This window comes from Eriocheir sinensis, chromosome 5 (genome assembly GCF_024679095.1).
Source record: "Eriocheir sinensis breed Jianghai 21 chromosome 5, ASM2467909v1, whole genome shotgun sequence".
Taxonomy (NCBI): Eukaryota; Metazoa; Arthropoda; class Malacostraca; order Decapoda; family Varunidae; genus Eriocheir; species Eriocheir sinensis.
The window spans coordinates 7,076,468-7,095,551 of record NC_066513.1 but is presented as its reverse complement, the minus strand read 5'-3'; the positions used below and the strand labels follow the sequence as shown (position 1 = coordinate 7,095,551).

The window sequence follows — 19,084 nt, the reverse complement described above, 5'->3', positions numbered from 1 at the left end:
GAAGATCGTTAATGTACAGGAGGAAAAAAATGGGGCCTAGAACGGCGCCTTGTGGGACACCTGAAGAAACAGGGACAGTGTCAGATGAAGATCCGTCAAGAAGAACACGTTGAGTCCTGTTAGTAAGAAATGCAGTGATCCAGTGAAGAATAGGTCCTGAAATACTGTAGTATTTCAATTTTAATGTCAGTCTTTTGTGCGGGACTTTGTCGAAGGCTTTGGCAAAATCTAAAACAATAGTGTCAACTTGTTTAATGTCACGTCGGTCAAGTAGCCTCGTAATGTCGTGATATGTAGTAATGAGTTGCGATTCACATGAGCATTTAGGTCGATAGCTGTGTTATGAGTCAGTAAGGATGTTGTTTGTGCCAAGGTATTCATTATGTGTTTGTGTATTATGTGTTCGAAAATTTTACATGGAATCGATGTTAGTGAGATGGAGCAATAATTGGCTGGGTCAGTCCAGTCACCTGTCTTGAATAAAGGATTAATGTTTGCCAAAAGCCAGTCAGAGGGTAATGAGGTGGATGATAGTGATTGGGTGAATATGGCCTAAAGGATGGGGGCAAGGATAGGGGCAAAGGATTTAAGGATGAAGGTGGGAATGTTGTTGGGGATACATAGATTTGTATGCTGGATTTATGAATAATTGGAATATGCGGAGGCGGTGTGGTCTCACCATGAGAAGAAACACATATGACAACAAAAATGGTTCCAGAACTGGAGGGATTGACATATGAAAAAAGGCTAAAGGAATTGGACCTACTAACACTGGAACAAAGAAGAGAAAGGGGAGACATGATACAAATTTATAAATTATTGCTTAAAATGGAAGAAGTAGACAATGAGGAGTTATTATTAATTAACCCCCTGAACACGAGGACGCGTATACTGCGTCCTTGCATGCCCCGTACCATATACGAGGACGCGCATACTGCTTCCTGGCTCGCTTCAGCCAGTATACCAGTTATTTCATCCCGGATATTGTACAACTGTTATTAGGATGAATGTCGGATATGATACGGTGTCTTATTTGACCTTCAAGTTATTATTGTGTAATAATGTAAGTGTCTTGTGTACATTTGTACTTGACATTAACAATCTGTTCTAATAGAAAATAACAAAAATAATGAGAAAGAAATTATATATGTGTATGTGTGTGGAATTCCTCTTCCCTCAAGTTGCCAAGTGGGTGGCTGGTTGTCTCATCACCCCCACAGCTTTGGGACGCGGCTCGCCGCGTGGCAGCGTGGGAGCTCCGGCCTCCCCTCCCTGCCTCTCCCTCACACCCATCCTGCTATCTGTTCTCTTTCTTTCTTTCTATCTTCCTTCCTTCCTTCCTTCCTTACATTTCCTCCCTGCTGTGTGTGTGTGTGTGTGTGTGTGTGTGTGAGAGAGAGAGAGAGAGAGAGAGAGAGAGGGTTCAGCAGTCAAAACATGATGTATGTATGTGTGTGTGTGTGTGAGAGAGAGAGAGAGAGAGAGAGAGAGAGAGAGAGGTTCAGAGTCAAACATGATGTATGTGTGTGTGTGTGTGTGTGAGAGAGAGAGAGAGAGAGAGAGAGAGAGAGAGAGTTCAACAAGTCAAAGCATGATGTGTGTGTGTGTGTGTGTGTGAGAGAGAGAGAGAGAGAACATTTGAACATTTGAACATTTATTCATAACCACAAATACATTAAAGTATATAAATTACATATTATATATAAATTACATATATAATTGCAGTTAGCCTTTTTAAAGCTAAGCTTTTTAGGCAAACATATTAAGTATATGTTGTAGCATGTGGTGAAGGACGATGCATCTTATATATATCTTAACATTAGGTATCATGATATTATATATTACAAATGGCACTAATGACAAGAGAACGTTATAGAAATAAACATGACAAATCAACAAAGAGACAATAGGTGTATATTTAACATTATGGGTAGCTAGGATTTATAATCACAGAAAATATAAGTATATGTATAATCTAATACAAAATTATTATTTAGTTTGGTACATAAGGTAATTACCTTTATAACAAGAGACATTTTAGCAGTGAGTAGGTGTGACGTCAGGCAAGGAGTTGTGACCTCGTTGTCGCGGTGTGTTGTGTGTGAGTGGTCTCAGTCCTACCCAAGGATCAGAACTACGAGAACTGTGCTCTTCCGTAGGGGAACGACTGGCTGTCTCCAACCCAACCCAAACTATTCTATAGACATGTTAGCGCAAATTAAAGAATAGAGTAAAAATTGATAAACTGAAGATGGTGAAACCACATATAAGGACCCAGCAGAGATGACAGAGGTGATGAATAATAGCTTCCATAGAGGTTTCACAAAAAAAAAAACAGAATTTTTACAACCGCCGGACCAGGAAAGAGGAAGGATTATAAAGGGATACAGTTAACGATGCAGGAGGTCAAGGAAAGTTTGGACAAGCTGGATGTAAGAAAGGCGACAGGGCTGGATGGAGTATCAGGGTGGATCCTGAAAGAATGTAGTGAGCAACTTACAGAGAAACTGCACTCCATAATGAGCGCCTCCCTGAGTGAAGGAAGGGTACCACAAGATTGGAAGAGAGCAAACATAGTACCAATATATAAAGGAGGAAAGAGAGAGGACCCATTAAATTACAGACCGGTATCACTCACTAGTGTGGTTGTGAAGATATGTGAGAGGCTAGTTAAAAACAGGTGGTCAGATTTCTTAGAAAATGAGAAAATTATCTTGGATTGCCAGTTTGGATTCAAGAGAAGGAGATCTTGTGTCACCAACTTGTTGTGTTATTATTCAAGGGTGACAGATTTAATACAAGAGAGAGAAGGCTGGGCAGATGGAGTGTACCTGGATTTGAAAAAGGCTTTTGACAAAGTACCGCACAGAAGACTAATTTGGAAAATTAAAAATAGGGGTGGAGTGGGTGATGGACTTATTAAGTGGCTGGAGGACTTCCTTACTAACAGGGAAATGAGGAAGATAATCAGGGCCAAGGTTTCCAACTGGTGCCCAGTGAGGAGTGGGGTGCCACAAGGTTCGGTGTTGGCACCAATAATGTTTGCTGTTTATATAAATGATATGGTGGACAGAGTGTCCAGCTATGTTAGTTTGTTTGCAAATGATGCAAAGCTATTGAGACGAGTCAATGATGTGAAGGACTGTGAGGCATTGCAGAGGGACCTGAATAGAATATGGGAGTGGAGTGGTACATGGCAGATGGAGTTCAACCTTGGGAAATTAAAAAAAATGGAGTTTGTTAGGAGTGGTAGAAGATGTGAATATGATTATAATATGGGAAACAAGATAATATGCAGAGGAGTGGAGGAAAAAGATTTGGGAGTGACTGTCTCGGAGAACATGTCACTGGACAAACACATCAACAGGATAATGGGACAAGGACGGCATTTGTATACTTGGATGGCAAGATAATGAAGAAAATAATAGTCACAATGATAAGGCCAAGGTTAGAGTATGCAGCAGTGGTCTGGTCTCCTCACAAAAAGAACATAAGGAAACTGGAAAGAGTGCAGGGAGTGGCAACTAAGATGGTACTGGAACTTCGAGATTAGACTTATGAGGAGAGACTCGATAGCATGGGGCTCACAACCCTGGAGAAAAGAAGAGAAAGAGGAGATCTGATAGTGGTGTACAGGGTGGTGAGCGGAATGGAGCATTTGGACAGAGAGGACCTGTGTGTGTGTGGAGTGAGAGAGAAACAAGAGGACATGGAAAAAAGTTGGGTGACCATGTGCAGGAGAGATGTGAAAAAGTTTAGCTTCCCAAACAGAAGCGTTGAGCCATGGAATAGACTGAAGGAGGAGGTGGTTTGTGCAAGAAACATTCATGATTTAAAGGAAAAGTTGGATAAGAGCGGATATGGAGACGGGAAAGCATGAGCATAGCTCTTTTCCCATATGTCACAACTAGGTAAATACACACACACACACACACACACACGCACAAGGAAAACATAGAAAAAGAGGTGGTTGAGGCTTTTTAGAAAAATGAGGAACTAGTAAGAGAGGTGGCAGACAAGAAAAAGAGTGTAGTGATATTCGGCATGATGGAAAAGAATATAACATACAAAGCAAGAAGGGAAAAGGAAGAACTGAAATCTGTAAAAGACCTACTGAAAGAGCCACAAGAAAACAAGATAAATGTTCATATGGAAGAAGTCTCAGTAAACAAAGAGGAGATATATAAATTGTTCGGGGAGCTGGAAGAGAGGAAAGCGGTAGGACCGGATGGAGTCTCAGGGTGTATATTGAAAGAATGTAGAAATGAGTTGATTGGACTGATATATGACATCATTAGATGCTCAAAAACAACTGGTACAGTGCCTAAGGAGTGGCGGAGGCCGAAGTGGTCCCTATATACAAAAGTGGAAGGAAGGAAGAACTCCTGAACTACAGACCTGTATCATTGACCAGTGTAGTATGTAAAATATGTGGGAAAGTGATAAAGAAACTATGGACGAGATTTCTAGAAGAGCATAATTTAATCACTAGTATACAGTATGGATTTCGAAAAGGGCGCTCATGTGTAACAAACTTACTGAGCTTTTACTCGAGTGACAGATAAAATACTGGAAAGGGACGGATGGGTTGATTGCATCTACCTAGACTTAAAGAAGGCGTTCGACAAAGTTCCACATATAAGACTGCTATGGAAACTAGAAAATAAAGGAGGATTGAAAGGGAAACTGAAGAATTGGATGGAAAGCTACCTAAGGGGAAGGGAGACGAGAACAGTGGTTAAGGACATAAAATCGGAATGGAGAACTGTAGAAAGCGGAGTGCCTCAGGGATTGGTATTGGCACCAATACTTCTCCCTTGTATATATTAATGATATGCCAGAGGGAGTTAACAGTTATATGAGCCTGTTTGCAGATGATGCAAAACTGTTAAGACTTATAAGAAACAGTAAAGACTGCAAAATTCTGCAAGAAGACCTAAACAGGATTTGGAAATGGAGTATGGAATGGGAGATGAAATTCAATGTGAAGAAATGCCATGTTATGGAAATGGGAAAAAGTGAAGGAAGACCAAAATGGACATTTAAAATGGGAGATTGTGAAACATTAAAGAAAGTACACAAAGAGAGAGATCTGGGAGTAATAATGCAAGATAACAAACAGCCAGAGAGTCATGGTAATCGGATATTCGGTGATACATATAACATGGTGAGAAATATAGGAATAGCATTCCACTACATGGATAAGGATATGATGAGAAAATTAATTACCACTATGATCAGACCAAAGTTGGAATATGCGGAGGCAGTTTGGTCTCCTCATAAGAAGAAACACATAAAGAAACTAGAAAGGATACAAAGGATGGCAACAAAAATGGTTTCAGAGCTGGAGGGATTGACATACGAGGAAGGACTAAAGGAAATGGACTTACCAACACTAGAACAAAGAAGAGAAAGGGGAGACCTAATACAAATATATAAATTATTGAACAAAATAGATGAAGTAGACAATGAGGAGTTACTACTAACAGAAGGAATTACCACCAGGAACACAAGAGGACATAGTAAAAAATTGAGGAAGGGAAGATGCTTGAGAGACGTAAAGAAATATAGTTTCCCGCAAAGAAATATAGAGGTTTGGAACAGACTAAGTGAGGATGTAGTATCGGCGAGAAGTGTGCAAAGCTTTAAAGAAAAGTTGGATAAATGTAGATACGGAGACGGGACCACACGAGCGTAAAGCCAAGGCCCTGTAAAACTACAACTAGGTAAATACACACACACACACACACACACACACACACACACACACACACACACACACACACACACTGGCTCAGTTCTGGCACCAATAATGTTCATGATATATATAAACGATATGCCAAAGGGCATAAAAAGTTATATGAGCCTTTTTGCAAATGATGCAAAGCTAATAAGAAAAGTGAGGATGGAAGAAGATTGTGAAGAACTGCAAAAAAACCTGGATAGAGTGTATAGATGGAGCCAGTTATGGGAGATGGAATTTAATGCAAACAAATGCCATGTTATGGAAATGGGGAAAAGTAAAAAAAAGACAAAGGAAAACATACAGGATGGGAGAAGAAAACTTAAAGGTGGTACATGAAGGAAAAGATTTGGGAGCAACAATGCAAGATGTGCTATCCCAGAAAAGCACATAAACAGGCTGTTTGGAGAAACCTACAGGATGATGCAAAATATAAGGGAATCATTCCATTTCATGGTCAAAGAAATGATGAAGAAAATAATAACAACACTGATAAGACCAAAGCTTGAATATGCTGCAGTTGTAGGGTTGCCTCACAAAAGAAGGATATGAGAAATCTGGAAAGGATACAGAGAATTGCAACTAAAATGGTCCCAGAACTCTTGAACATGACGTATGAAGACAGATTGAAGGAGATGGACTTGACGACACTGGAACAAAGAAGGGAGAGAGGAGATCTGATCACGCTGTATAAGTTGGTAAATAAGTTTTTTGAGTTGGATAGAGATGATCTCTTCTTAGCTGCGAGAATGCAGGGGCTGAGAGGACATATGAAGAAACTTAATAAAGGAACCTGTTTGAGTGACTTGAAAAAGTATAGTTTTCTACACAGAAGTGTTAACACATGGAACAGCTTGCTGGAAGAGGTGGTGGAGGCGTGCAGTGTCCAACAAATGAAGGAAAGGCTGGATGAATGTAGATATGGAGACGGGACTGTTAGAGCTTAGCTCGGGCTCGGTAGATTACAAATGTGTTGCCTTCAGCTTCGATCCTCGGTTTTTAATATGTTATTATCAAGTGAGTTTCATAGTTAGGGTGACACAACACAAGGTTAAATTATGATTAAGTTTATTCACATTCTGTTGGTATATAATGGTAGCGAGCTTATTGAAGTTAAGTAACAATATTATTTACACTTCATCATTCTGTTGGTAATGGTAGCTTACTTATTGAAGTTAATTAACAATGCTATTGACAACTCATTCTGTTGGTAATGGTAGTGAGCTTTTACCGAGTTACTCTACAGTACTGGTTACAACTCATCATTCCTATCACCAGAAGGGCCCACCCATCACAGACAACTTCATAAAATATATATAGATATAGAGTCCTGGCCATAGCTAACAAAAACTACCCAAGTCAAGTTTCTATGGTGCATAATTATACAATAAAATGTATCCCTTCAACCACCAATCGATATGTGTTCACAAAGATGAGCTTGGGGGCAAGGTATTCGTGTGGGGTTAAGATACCAGGGGTGATCATAAGCCCACACAAAAGGGATGTTCACGTACTCTATATAATGACACACAACAAGTGGGGTACCAGCTCACTCAGTATGCTAGGGAACCTGTGGGGGTGAGGTCGAGACAGTGCGTGTCAATTCAACTCTTTAAGTAACCTTAACATTGTATCAAGATAACACTTACAAGATTGGTGCCTAGGAACTGGGTTCAACGTACCTGCGGGGGAGAGGTCGAGACGGTGTGTGAGGGAGACTCTCTCACACAGTCGGCTTCTCACCTCTTTCCTCTGCCTGCGGCTAGCCAGAGGCTAGTGAATGCATTTATCGGTGGTTTAGTTAACATCCAATTGGCCTGTTCCGCCAGTTCAGAAAGAGTTTCAAAGCAACTGGTTCTCTCACTCAATACAGGTGAAAAATTCTGCTAGTCAATCCTCCGTGAAAAAACTAACTAATGATCATTTGGCACCTTCGGCCGAGGCGTAGTCACGCCACCAGCTCCACATCTGGTTCGTCTGTCTGTCTTGCAGTTCGTAACCACCTAATTCACGAGCAACACATCAGTTATTACAGGTTATTGATTTCTCAGTTTTCCCCGCATTACACAAATAGGTAAATAAAAATAGGTAATTACACACACACACAGAAACACACGCACACAAAAATAAATTTAACTCTGATTCTGATTCTGTTTGATAATGCACAGGGATTGATGTGTAACACACATGACATTATAGTAATGGAAAAGTATTTACATTATGCGAACTCACCAGGAACACCATACTCGCGTAAATTGAGATGTAACTGTTTTTACATTTTTCTTTTTGTTGTGTTCTTTTTTAAACCTTCCCTTTGGCAGATTCTTTTTCCTCATCATTATTACTGCAATAATGAAGGACCAGGAACATTCCTATTATAATCTATCTTCAACTTTTTTTAAAATATCTATCAAGCTCTTCTGCTCTTTCATATCTAACTCTCCCTTGCATATATATCTGCATCAAATTGTTAAAAAATATTATTGTCCAAACAAACATTTTTCATAGGTCCACTAGATACTTGCCATGTTCTTTTTCTTTTTTTCATTCACATCCTTTTCAATCTAATTTTCAATCATAGTTTCTTCAGTGAATTCCATCAGGATTAGTTCAGGAGATTAGTTCCAAATATTATGTAGCCAAATAGTCAGTATTAATATTCATTATGTTGCAGGTCCTATGTGGTATTGTGGGCACAAAGCGCTTCAAATTTGATGTGTGGTCCAATGATGTGACATTAGCCAATGAGATGGAATCAACAGGGCGGCCTGGCCAGGTGCATGTTTCTGAGGCCACCTTTAGGTTCCTGCCAGAAGAGGTCTACGTCACCACTGAGGGTCCAGAGCACAAAGGTACAGTTAGATCTACCTCACCACTAAAGGTCCTGAGCTCAGTGATTAGCAAAGTAAATTCCTGCAGAGATGTCATGTGCCCAATCTAAACTAAGTCTGGAGATTCTTTGCACTCCCTGCCCGGCAGCCCTTGAGTGGGCAGGGGGTGCGAAAAATCTCCGAACTTAGTTTTAGATTGGGGACGGTGAATGTGGGAACGATGAAAGAAAGAAGCAGGGAGGTGGTGGAGATGCTGGGTAGGAGAAAGGTTGATATTTGTGTGAGGGAAGTGCAGTTTAACCCCTAAAGGTCGGCTGATGTGATATACCGTCAACCCGTAGAGGTCATTTGACGTGGTATACCATCTGGTTTTTGAAGGTCGGCTGACGTGGTATACCGTCTATATATTTCTAGCCCAACCGAGCAACTTTTCGCTGGATTGGCTACACTGCTTATTAGTGTGTACGAATAGGCCCTCACCCCGCTTGGTAGCCAGTTTCTGCCTGCTTGTGATAATGAGTTAACGTGATTTTTCGACTTCTAGCGCATTCAGATCGCTGCGCTGCCCTCAGCCCGACGAACACAATGCTCTCTCTCCATTTCTCTCTCTCTCTCTCTCTCTCTCTCTCTCTCTCTCTCTCTCTCTCTCTCTCTCTCTCTCTCTCTCTCTCTCTCTCTCTCTCACCTCGAAACGTCTTGGTTTGGGGCGGAGTGATAAAACCTTGAGAGACCTTTTTGTGGCGGGTGGTATTAGCAGGTCACCCTGCACTAGCCCGTCACCAAAGCCACGCCGCGCGAACAAACACATATGGTCTCCAGCACGGAAAGTTACTCCAATAATACTCGTCATATCTCAGCACACACGCAGCGCAGAGACTTTTGGTTGGTCTCATTCGAAAGAGGCAGACTTGAAGGTTAGTAATGATGTGTTTTTAAGTCAGTACAGTATGTAGATTAAGAGTGAAAAGCAGCAGATTTCCACTCATCCAGCCATCCCACAGCGTAGCAGGCAGGTGGGGGGGAAAACTCGTACATGCTCAAACCTGCCGACCTTTAGGGGTTAAGGGTGAAGGAAGTAGTATGATAGGAAGTGGGGAAGAAAAGTACAAGATGTGGTGGAAAGGGGAGAGTGTGGAGGGGGGAGAGTCGGAGGGGTGGGGATGATGGTGAGAGAGGAGCTAATAGGGGATGTAATAGAAGTGAGGATGATAACATCAAGGATAATGCTAATAAGAATAGTAATAGGAGGGAAACTATTCAATGTGTTCTCTGTGTATGCCCCTCAGGTGGGGAGGACAGACAGGGAGAAGGAGGAGTTTTGGGGAGAGTTGGATGACGAGATGGCAGGTCTAAGAAATGAGGTGTTCATTGGAGGAGATTTGAATGGTCATATAGGACAGAGTAGAGATGGATTTGAGGAAATAATGGGTGTGTATGGTTATGGAGAGAGAAACAGAGAAGGGGAGAAAATATTGGAGTTTTGTCAGGGCAGGGGACTTGTTGTGGCAAACACTATGTTCAAGAAAGAAAGAGAAAAGATGGTAACGTATAAAAGTGAAGGAGTGGAAACGCAAGTAGACTACAGTAGTACAGTACCCTCTCGAATTTCGTGCTCGCTTCGTTCTGAAGGTATAGCTCTAAACTAGAGGATCACGAAACTTGAGGTATTGAAAACACTGAAAAAGCGCTTATTTGTTCTGACCCATGGAGTTTTTATTTATTTATTTATTTATTTATTTATTTTTTTACATGTGGCCTATGGCGCCGGTAGACTATCCCTCTGGGCCTGATGGTCGGCCCCAAGCCCGCCATGGCGCAGGCAACTGGTTATAGTGGCGCTATTATAATTGGCTCATGCTGCCCTCTGGAGCTCACTTTTTTTCCTCCTTTACTCCCTCGTTATCTCAAAATATGTACCTTGGAAAAAGGAAGAAAACAGGAAGAGAGAACGGGTCGTTTTAAAACCACAGATGAAGCCTTACGATGGCAGAGCTCCGAAAACATGCTTGTGATTCGCTGTGAGTCCGATGACCTCATCACCGGCGCTAACCCAATCAGTGGCCTCACTGCCTTAAGGCAGTGTCACACTGGCCATTTTCCTCTAACCGTTGTGGCTACTGGCAATGCCCGTACGCCCATCCGGGAACGAGTTGTCAGTTGTCTGTAAGCTGATGTCACACTGGGCCTTTTTCTTCCCACCACATTGGCGGCAGCTTGGGCAACCGGCAACTTTTCCGGGTGTGTGTGTCACACATAAGGGGAAATTAGAAGGGTGTGGGGGTGGGCGGGGGGAGGAGCAGAAGGGAGAGTCAGGTCATTTCATGACATACACACACACACACACACACACACACACACACACACACACACACAGGGTTTCCAACTGGTTGCCCTGTGATGAGTGGGGTCCCAAGGTTAGGTGCTGGCCAATAATGTTTGCTGTTTATATAAATGATATGGTGGACCGACTGAACAGCTCTGTGAGTTTGTTTGCAGATGATGCAAAGCTATTGAGACGAGTGAATGATGTGAAGGACTGTGAGGCATTGCAGGGGGACTTGGACAAAATATGGGAGTGGAGTGGTACATGGCAGATGGAATTCAACCTTGGGAAATGTAAAAAAATAGAGTTTGGTGGGAGTGGAAGAAGATGTGAATATGATTATAAGGCACAACTATGTAAATACAACTAGGTAAATACAGTAATCCCTTGCCATATCCCTTTTCACTTATCGCTGTATCGCGGATTTTTAAATTGTATCGTATCATGGATATTTCACTATCGCGGGATTTTGTGGTAAAATAAGCATTTTCTAGCCTAAAAAATGAAAACGATATAAATCAACATAATTAGGAACACACCTAAATAAGCACCTATGTCACCCACCTATTTTTAATTTTTCCGTCGCGGCCTATTGCGCCGTTAGTCTTTTCCCTGGTTCACTCCTCCCCCACTTCCTTTCTTTCTTCTCCCTCTCCGTCCCCATATTTTTCTCCCTCTCATTTCTTTCTTCTTTTCCTTTCACCTCCCTCCCAGTTTTTCTCTTTTAATCTCAGTCCCTCCCACTCACACCCTTTCTCTCCCCCTCTTTCCTCACCTTTACCTGACCCTCCCTACCTCTCTCTTCTTTTCCCGTCACATTTCCTCCATTCATTTCCCTTGTTTCCTCCTTTCTCACACCCTCTTATCTTTTGTCTTATCTCTCACTATCACTCTTCCTGCGGCCCTTTCTCCTTCCCCATTAGATTATATGAACACACACACACACACACACACACACACACACACACACATCGTTCAGCCGTCGAGGAGTAAACACCTGGGCCGCTCCTCTCCGAGCCATTGAAAAGACCCAATCCTCGACCAGCGCCAGCTGAAGAGGAGGAAATATACCCGGTGTAGTGTTGCAGAGGCCTGGGCTGCGCTAATGTTGGTTCGGTGGGTCTCCATTGATGCAGTTTAGTACGATGAGTGAGAAGGAGGAAGATCAGGGATGGATCACGCCAAGAAGCAGAAGAGGAAGAGCAGGAGACAACAACAGCGGGGACGAAAGTGAGTGCTGAGGCGGAGGTACTTCAGCTGAGTTCTCTGGATTGTAGAAATGAGGCGACATTATACAAGAGAGTGCTACTGATGGAAAGAAAACTGGATAAATGGATCAGCATGGTAAAGAGAAGGGATGAGGAAGAAGAGCAGAATAGAGTATTCCACAGCGACCTGAGAAATAGGATAAAACAACTAGAGGAAAATGAGAAGAAATTGATTAAGGAAAATGAGGAGCTAAAGGAAAAAGTAGCAAAGTACGAAAGATCAATGAAGGAAGGTTTGGGAGTGGTAAGAAAGGAAAATGAAAACCTGAAGGAACTGGTAAACAAAGAAGAACAAAGAGTTAGAGAAGAGGTGAAGACGTGGAGAGTGGAGAATGAAAAAGCAAATGTAAGCCTAAGAGAAGTAATAGAACAGCAAAAGAAGGAGGATAAAGAAGACGTGGAGAAAGAGGTTGTCAAGGCCCTGAAGAAAAATGAAGAATTAGTGAGAGAAGTAGCAGACAAAAAAAGAAGTGCTATTATTTTTGGGATGAAAGAAAAGAATATAACATATAAACCAAAAAGGGATAAAGAGGAACTGAAATCAGTCAAAGACCTGCTCAAGAACCTAAATGATGCAGAAAAGCAGAGTATTGAGGAGGAAGTAGACGAGATTTATAGAATGGGTCCATTTATTGAACGGAAAACTAGACCAGTTAAGTTAAAACTAAAATCACAAATGGCAGCCAAAGACATACTATATAGAACAACTAAACTAAAGGAAACGGAAGGATGTAAGGAAATATATATAAAGAAAAATAGAAATGAAGAAGAAAGGATGAAATGGAATGAATTACTGGCAGAGACAAAAGTGAAAAATAACGCAAGATCTGAGGAAGAAAAAGAAGCATTTTTTCAGAGAATTTCGGGGGATCGAATCAAGAAATGGTTCATAAGGGAGAAGAGACAGGGGAGCAAAAACTAGATAAGAAAGATACAGAGAGGGGAATAAGAATAATGTACACAAATGTAGATGGGTTGATCTCTAGTAAAATAGAGCTGCAAGATTATCTAAAAGAGAGGGATCCCATGATAGTTTGCCTAACTGAAACTAAACTAAAAGAAAACATCCAAATTGAATTAGATGGAAGATACAGTGTGTGGAGGAAGGATAGAATGGGCAGAGGCAGAGGAGGAGTGGTGATAATGATAAAGAAAGAGTTATTAGTAAAATCAATAGAATATGGAGAGGGAAAAGCAGAGATAGTGAGTGTAAGCTTGGAAAACAAGAATAGAGAAAGGATGATGATTGCAGTAACATATGTACCACCAAAAACTACATCATGGAGTAAAGAAGATTATGAAAACATGATTGATGACACCATACAGAGTTTGAGGAGATTACTTAAGGCAAACAAAGGAGTAATACTAGTTGGCGATTTCAATTGCAAAGAGGTTGACTGGGAGAGGTTTGAGAGCAATGGAAGTGATGTGGCATGGGGGAATAGATTCTTGAATTTAATGATGGAAAATTTTATGATACAAAGGGTGAAGGAAAGCACTAGATATAGAAGAGACGATGAACCGGCAAGACTGGATTTGGTGTTGACAAGAGAAATTCACGTGAAGGATGAATTGAGGTATGATTGCCCCCTGGGAAAAAGTGATCATGTGCTCATAGAGATGTAAATGGAGGAGGAAGGAAGAGAACAAGACGAGACTGATAGAAGCAATAGATTAAACTATAGGAAAGCAGGGGTGGAAAACCTCAAGAAGTTTTTTGGTGAAATGGATTGGGAAGAGTTAATGAGTACAAGTGAAGTTCAAGGAAAATATGATATTTTCATGAGGGCGTACAACACAGGTGTTATGAAGTTCGTACCAAAATACAGACCGAGGGAGAGGGCTAAAAAGGACTGGTTTAATGCAAGATGTGCAAAGGCAAAAGAAAAGAGAGACAAAGCGTGGTCAAGATTAAAAAGAAACAAAAATCAAAGAAACAGAGAAGACTTTAAGGCAACGAGAAATGAGTACGTGAAAGTGAGAAAGGAAGAAGAGAAACGATACGAAAAGGACATTGTGGAAAAGTGTAAAGAACAACCTAAACTATTTTATAGATTTATAAATGGAAAAATTAAATCAAGAGAAACAATTGAAAGACTGACTGAAGAGAATGTAGAGATTGAGGATCCCAAAGGCATGGCGGAATTATTTAACAAAAAATTCCAGCAAGAGTTTACCAAAGAATCATTATTTAATGAACCACAAGAAAACAACTTAGATGTATATATGGAAGAGGTCAAAATAGATAAAGAGGAGATAAAAACTATTGGGGGAATTGGAAGAAGGGAAGGCCGTGGGACCGGATGGAGTTTCAGGTTTTATGCTTAAAGAATGCAGAAATGAGCTAGTTGGCCCGATATATGACATCATTAGGTGCTCAATTAAAACTGGCACAGTGCCTAGGGAGTGGAAGAGGGCAGAAGTGGTACCTATATACAAAAGTGGAAAAAAGGAAGAACCCCTAAATTACAGACCAGTGTCTCTGACCAGTGTAGTATGCAAAATATGTGAGAAATTAATAAAAGAACAATGGATGAGATTTCTAGAAGAACATAATTTAATCACAAACAATCAATATGGGTTTAGGAAAGGCCGCTCATGTGTGACAAACTTGATGAGCTTTTACTCAAGAGTGACGGACAAATTACAGGAAAGAGACGGATGGGTGGATTGCACTTACCTAGACTTAATGAAGGCATTTGACAAAGTTCCACATTCAAGACTGCTGTGGAAACTAGAAAACAAAGGAGGATTGAGAGGGAAAATGAAGTGCTGGATGGAAAGCTACTTAAGAGGAAGAGAGATGAGAACCGTGGTTAAGGACACTAGATCGGAATGGAGAGTGGTGGAAAGTGGAGTGCCCCAGGGGTCGGTTTTAGCACCGGTACTCTTCCTAGTCTGTATTAATGATATGCCAGAGGGAATAAACAGCTACATGAGCCTGTTCGCAGATGATGCTAAACTGCAAAGACATATAAGAAACAGTGAAGACTGCAAGGAGCTGCAAGAAGACCTAAACAAGATTTGGAAATGGAGTCAGAAATGGGAAATTAAATTCAACGTGAAGAAATGTCATGTTATGGAAATGGGAAAAAGTGTAGAAAGACCAAAATGGACATATAAAATGGGAGATGGTGAAATATTAAAGAAAGTAAATGAAGAGAGAGACCTGGGAGTAATAATGCAAGATTATATGCAACCAGGAAGTCATATAAATTGGATCTTCGGTGATACATATAACATGGTGAGAAATAAAGGTACAGCATTCCACTACATGGACAAAGAAATGATAAAAAATTAATAACTGCTATGATCAGACCTAAACTAGAATACATGGAAACAGTGTGGTCTCCACATATGAAGAAACACATGGTAAAACTAGAAAGAATACAGAGGATGGCGACAAAAATGGTTCCAGAACTGGAGGGACTGACATATGAAGAGAGACTAAAGGAAATGGACTTGCCAACACTAGAACAAAGAAGAGAAAGAGGAGACCTAATACAAATATATAGGGTATTGAGTAAAATGGAAGAAGTAGATAACGAGAAATTGCTACTAAGAGAGGAACCTTCCAGCAGGAATACTAGAGGACATAGTAAAAAGTTGAGGAAGGGAAGATGCTCAAGAGACATAAAGAAATATAGCTTCCCACAAAGAAATATAGAGGTTTGGAACAGATTAAGTGAAGAAATAGTATCGGCGAAGAGTGTGCAAAGTTTCAAGGAAAAGTTGGATAATTATAGATACGGAGACGGGACCACACGAGCGTAAGCCCAGGCCCTGTAAAATTACAACTAGGTAAATACAACTAGGTAAATACACACACATTCACTCACTCACTCAATCGCTCGCTCGCATGCACGCACGCACGCACGCATGCGCACACACACACACACACACACACACACACACACACACACACACACACACACACACACACACAAGGGGAAATGGGAAGGGTGTGTGGAGGGAGGGGGAGAAATTTGTCAGGTCATGTCTTGACCAATGCCCTGACCTGACTCTCCGGGGAGATCTGATAGAAGTATTCCAATGGGTCAAGGGTTACAACAATGGCGATATAAGTAAAGTACTGAGAATTAGAAAGCAGGATAGAACACGCAGTAATGGATTTAAATTAGAAAAGTATAGATTTAGGAGAGAAATAGGCAAGCATTGGTTTAGTAATAGGGGGGTGGGGGAATAGAAGCAATCACATAGTTAGTGCAGGGACGATAGCTTGTTTTAAGAGTAGACTGGATAGCTACATGGACGAGGACGACAGGTGGCAGTGAGGTGTGGGTGCAGTAAGGAGACAGGGTACTGGAGCGTACACCCGTACCGAAGGAAAATGAGGATCAAGCCTCTACCTGTAACCCCTGAAACTACACCTCACCCATCGTGAGTAGTGGGGGGGATTTTGGAGCTGCCCTGCGTAGGCCACTCGGCCTCTTGCAGTTTCCCTATGTTCTTATGTTCTGCCACTCCCTCCCCACACCCTTCTGATTTTCCCTTCTGTGTGTGTGTGTGTGTTTGCAACTAGGTAAACACACACACACACACACACACACACAAACACAGAAAAAAAAGAAAAGTGAAATGGAAAGGGTGTGGGGAGGGAGGGGCGGAAGTGAGAGTCGGGTCATGTCCTGACTGAAGCCCTGACCTGACTTTCCTTCAGGACCTCACCTGACTCTCCCTCAGGACCTGACATGATTCTCCCCACTGTCTCTCCCTCCCCACACCTTCTCCTTGTTTTCATCCTCTTTATCTCCCTGTTTCCTCCACTACTTTTCCTTGTTCTCCCTTCTTACATCCTCTATCTGTATTTTTTTCATGGTTCACTCTGTCTCTGTCCCTCTCCTCCCTTTCCCTTTCCGCCCTCTACGCCCATGACGGGATACACCTGACATTTAAGGGTGTTGAGGCTCTCTCAGACTCCCTTGAGCGAGCACTTGGTACCCTGAGGGATTTTTTAGTATAGACGAGGGGGGGAGGAGTAATGAGAGAGGATATCTAGCTCATAATACAACCAGGCAACTTAGAAGTAATTATAGGGGAGTAACAGAGGACGGGCTAAGAATCTTCTATACTAACAGCAGGAGCCTCAGAAACAAGATAGACTTACTAAGGGGTGAAGCTTGTTCAGAAAATTTTGACTTAATAGCGATCACTGAGACATGGATAGACACTGCCAATAGAAATTTTAGATCGGAATTTGAAATAACGGGTCATCAGATGTTTCACAAAGACAGAAGGGGCAGAAAGGGAGGTGGAGTTGCACGATATGTTAAAGACTCACTTAAATGTTTAGTTAACAACTCAGTCAAAACTAACATGGATTCAGAATCAGTTTGGGTGGACATTTACAAAGGGAAAGAAAAACTAATCCTAGGAGTTCTGTACAGGCCACCCAGCCTTAACAGGCAGGACACGAGTATATTACTACAGGAGATTGGCAGGGCGAGTATGAGTAAAAATGTGTGTAATGGGGGACTTTAATTATAGGAATATAGACTGGGAAGACCTAGTGGGTGACCTGGAAGCCAAGGATTTTCTTGAAGTTATACAAGATAATTTCCTTTAGCAGGTAGTTACTGAGCCTACCAGAGGAGATCACATATTAGACTTAGTCCTAACTAATAATGGAAACTTGCTACATCAGTTGGAGGTGGGCGGAGAGTTAGGAAATAGTGATCACAGAACGGTTCGTTTTAGCTTAGACTGGGCGGTAACCCGCAAACCAAACCCAGTGTTAGTGCCAGATTTTAGAAGAGCAAATTACGAGAGGCTTCGAAGACATCTTGAAGGGGTAAACTGGGATAATTTAGGGATTCATGAGGGCCAGAACTGTGGGTTGGAGAGCCAGGAGAACCAGGTAGAAATGTCTTACAATAATTTAGTTAGAGTAATAGTAGAGGGGCAAGGACAGCATATACCACAGCGAACACTTAGAAGAGAAAAGAATGACCCTAAGTGGATGACTCGTGGACTAAAACACGAGATTGGGTTAAAGAAGGGAATTTATCAGAAAATAAAGAATGGTGAAACACATCTCAGGGGCCAGTATGTCGAATTATCTAGATTAGTGAAGAAAAACACCAGGATAGCAAAAAGGAATTATGAGATCAAAGTAGCAAATGAGGCGAAAAGTAATCCTTAGGGCTTCTTTCAGATGTATAGAACAAAAACAAGGGAGAAAATTGGACCGCTGAAAACAAACACAGGGGAGCTAGTGGAAAATTACGAAAATATAAGCACATTGCTGAACGACTACTTCCTTTCAGTATTCACACAAGAGGGAACGACTATTCCGGAAAGGGTTCAGGTGTACGAGGGCGGGGATGGCGATAAATTGAGGGATATAATCATTACCAGGCAAGTAGTCCAGGATGAGATAGATAATCTTAAGAAGAATAAGTCGCCAGGTCCTGATTGGATATTTCCGAGGGTTTTAAAGGAAGGTGATGTACTCAGTGATTTCACCAACCGACATCTTTAAGATGTCGGTAAATACTGGTTATGTGCCCAGCCTATGGAAAGTAGCTAATGTGACGCTGATTTTCAAAAAGGGGGACAGGTCAGCTGCTTCAAACTATCGCCCAATTAGCTTAACATCGGTTATAGGCAAGATGCTGGATTCCATAATAGCCAGGAACATTCGGGAGCATCTAGAGAAACATAGCTTAATTCACGACTCGCAGCATGGGTTCACAAAAGGTAGGTCATGCCTCACCAATCTCTTGTCCTTCTACAGTAAAGTATTTGAGGCGGTAGACAGAGATGAAAATTATGATGTAATCTATCTTGATTTTAGTAAAGCGTTTGACAAAGTTCCTCACCAACGACTTGCTTAAATTACAGGCTCACGGAGTAGAGGGTAAAGTTTTGAACTGGGTCAAGGCGTGGCTTAGCAATA

At 41.6% G+C, this 19,084-nt stretch overlaps 1 protein-coding gene across 10 annotated transcripts in view; it reads left to right on the top strand.

Moving 5' to 3' along the window:
- Nucleotides 1-19,084, top strand: part of LOC126983793 (adenylate cyclase type 9-like) — a 418,782-nt gene that overhangs the window by 236,680 nt on the left and 163,018 nt on the right. For all 10 annotated transcript variants that reach the window (XM_050836968.1, XM_050836942.1, XM_050836960.1 and 7 more), the window contains one exon: nucleotides 8,418-8,595. In XM_050836968.1, coding sequence (XP_050692925.1) covers nucleotides 8,418-8,595 — 178 coding nt within the window. The remainder of the gene's footprint in view (nucleotides 1-8,417; nucleotides 8,596-19,084) is intronic.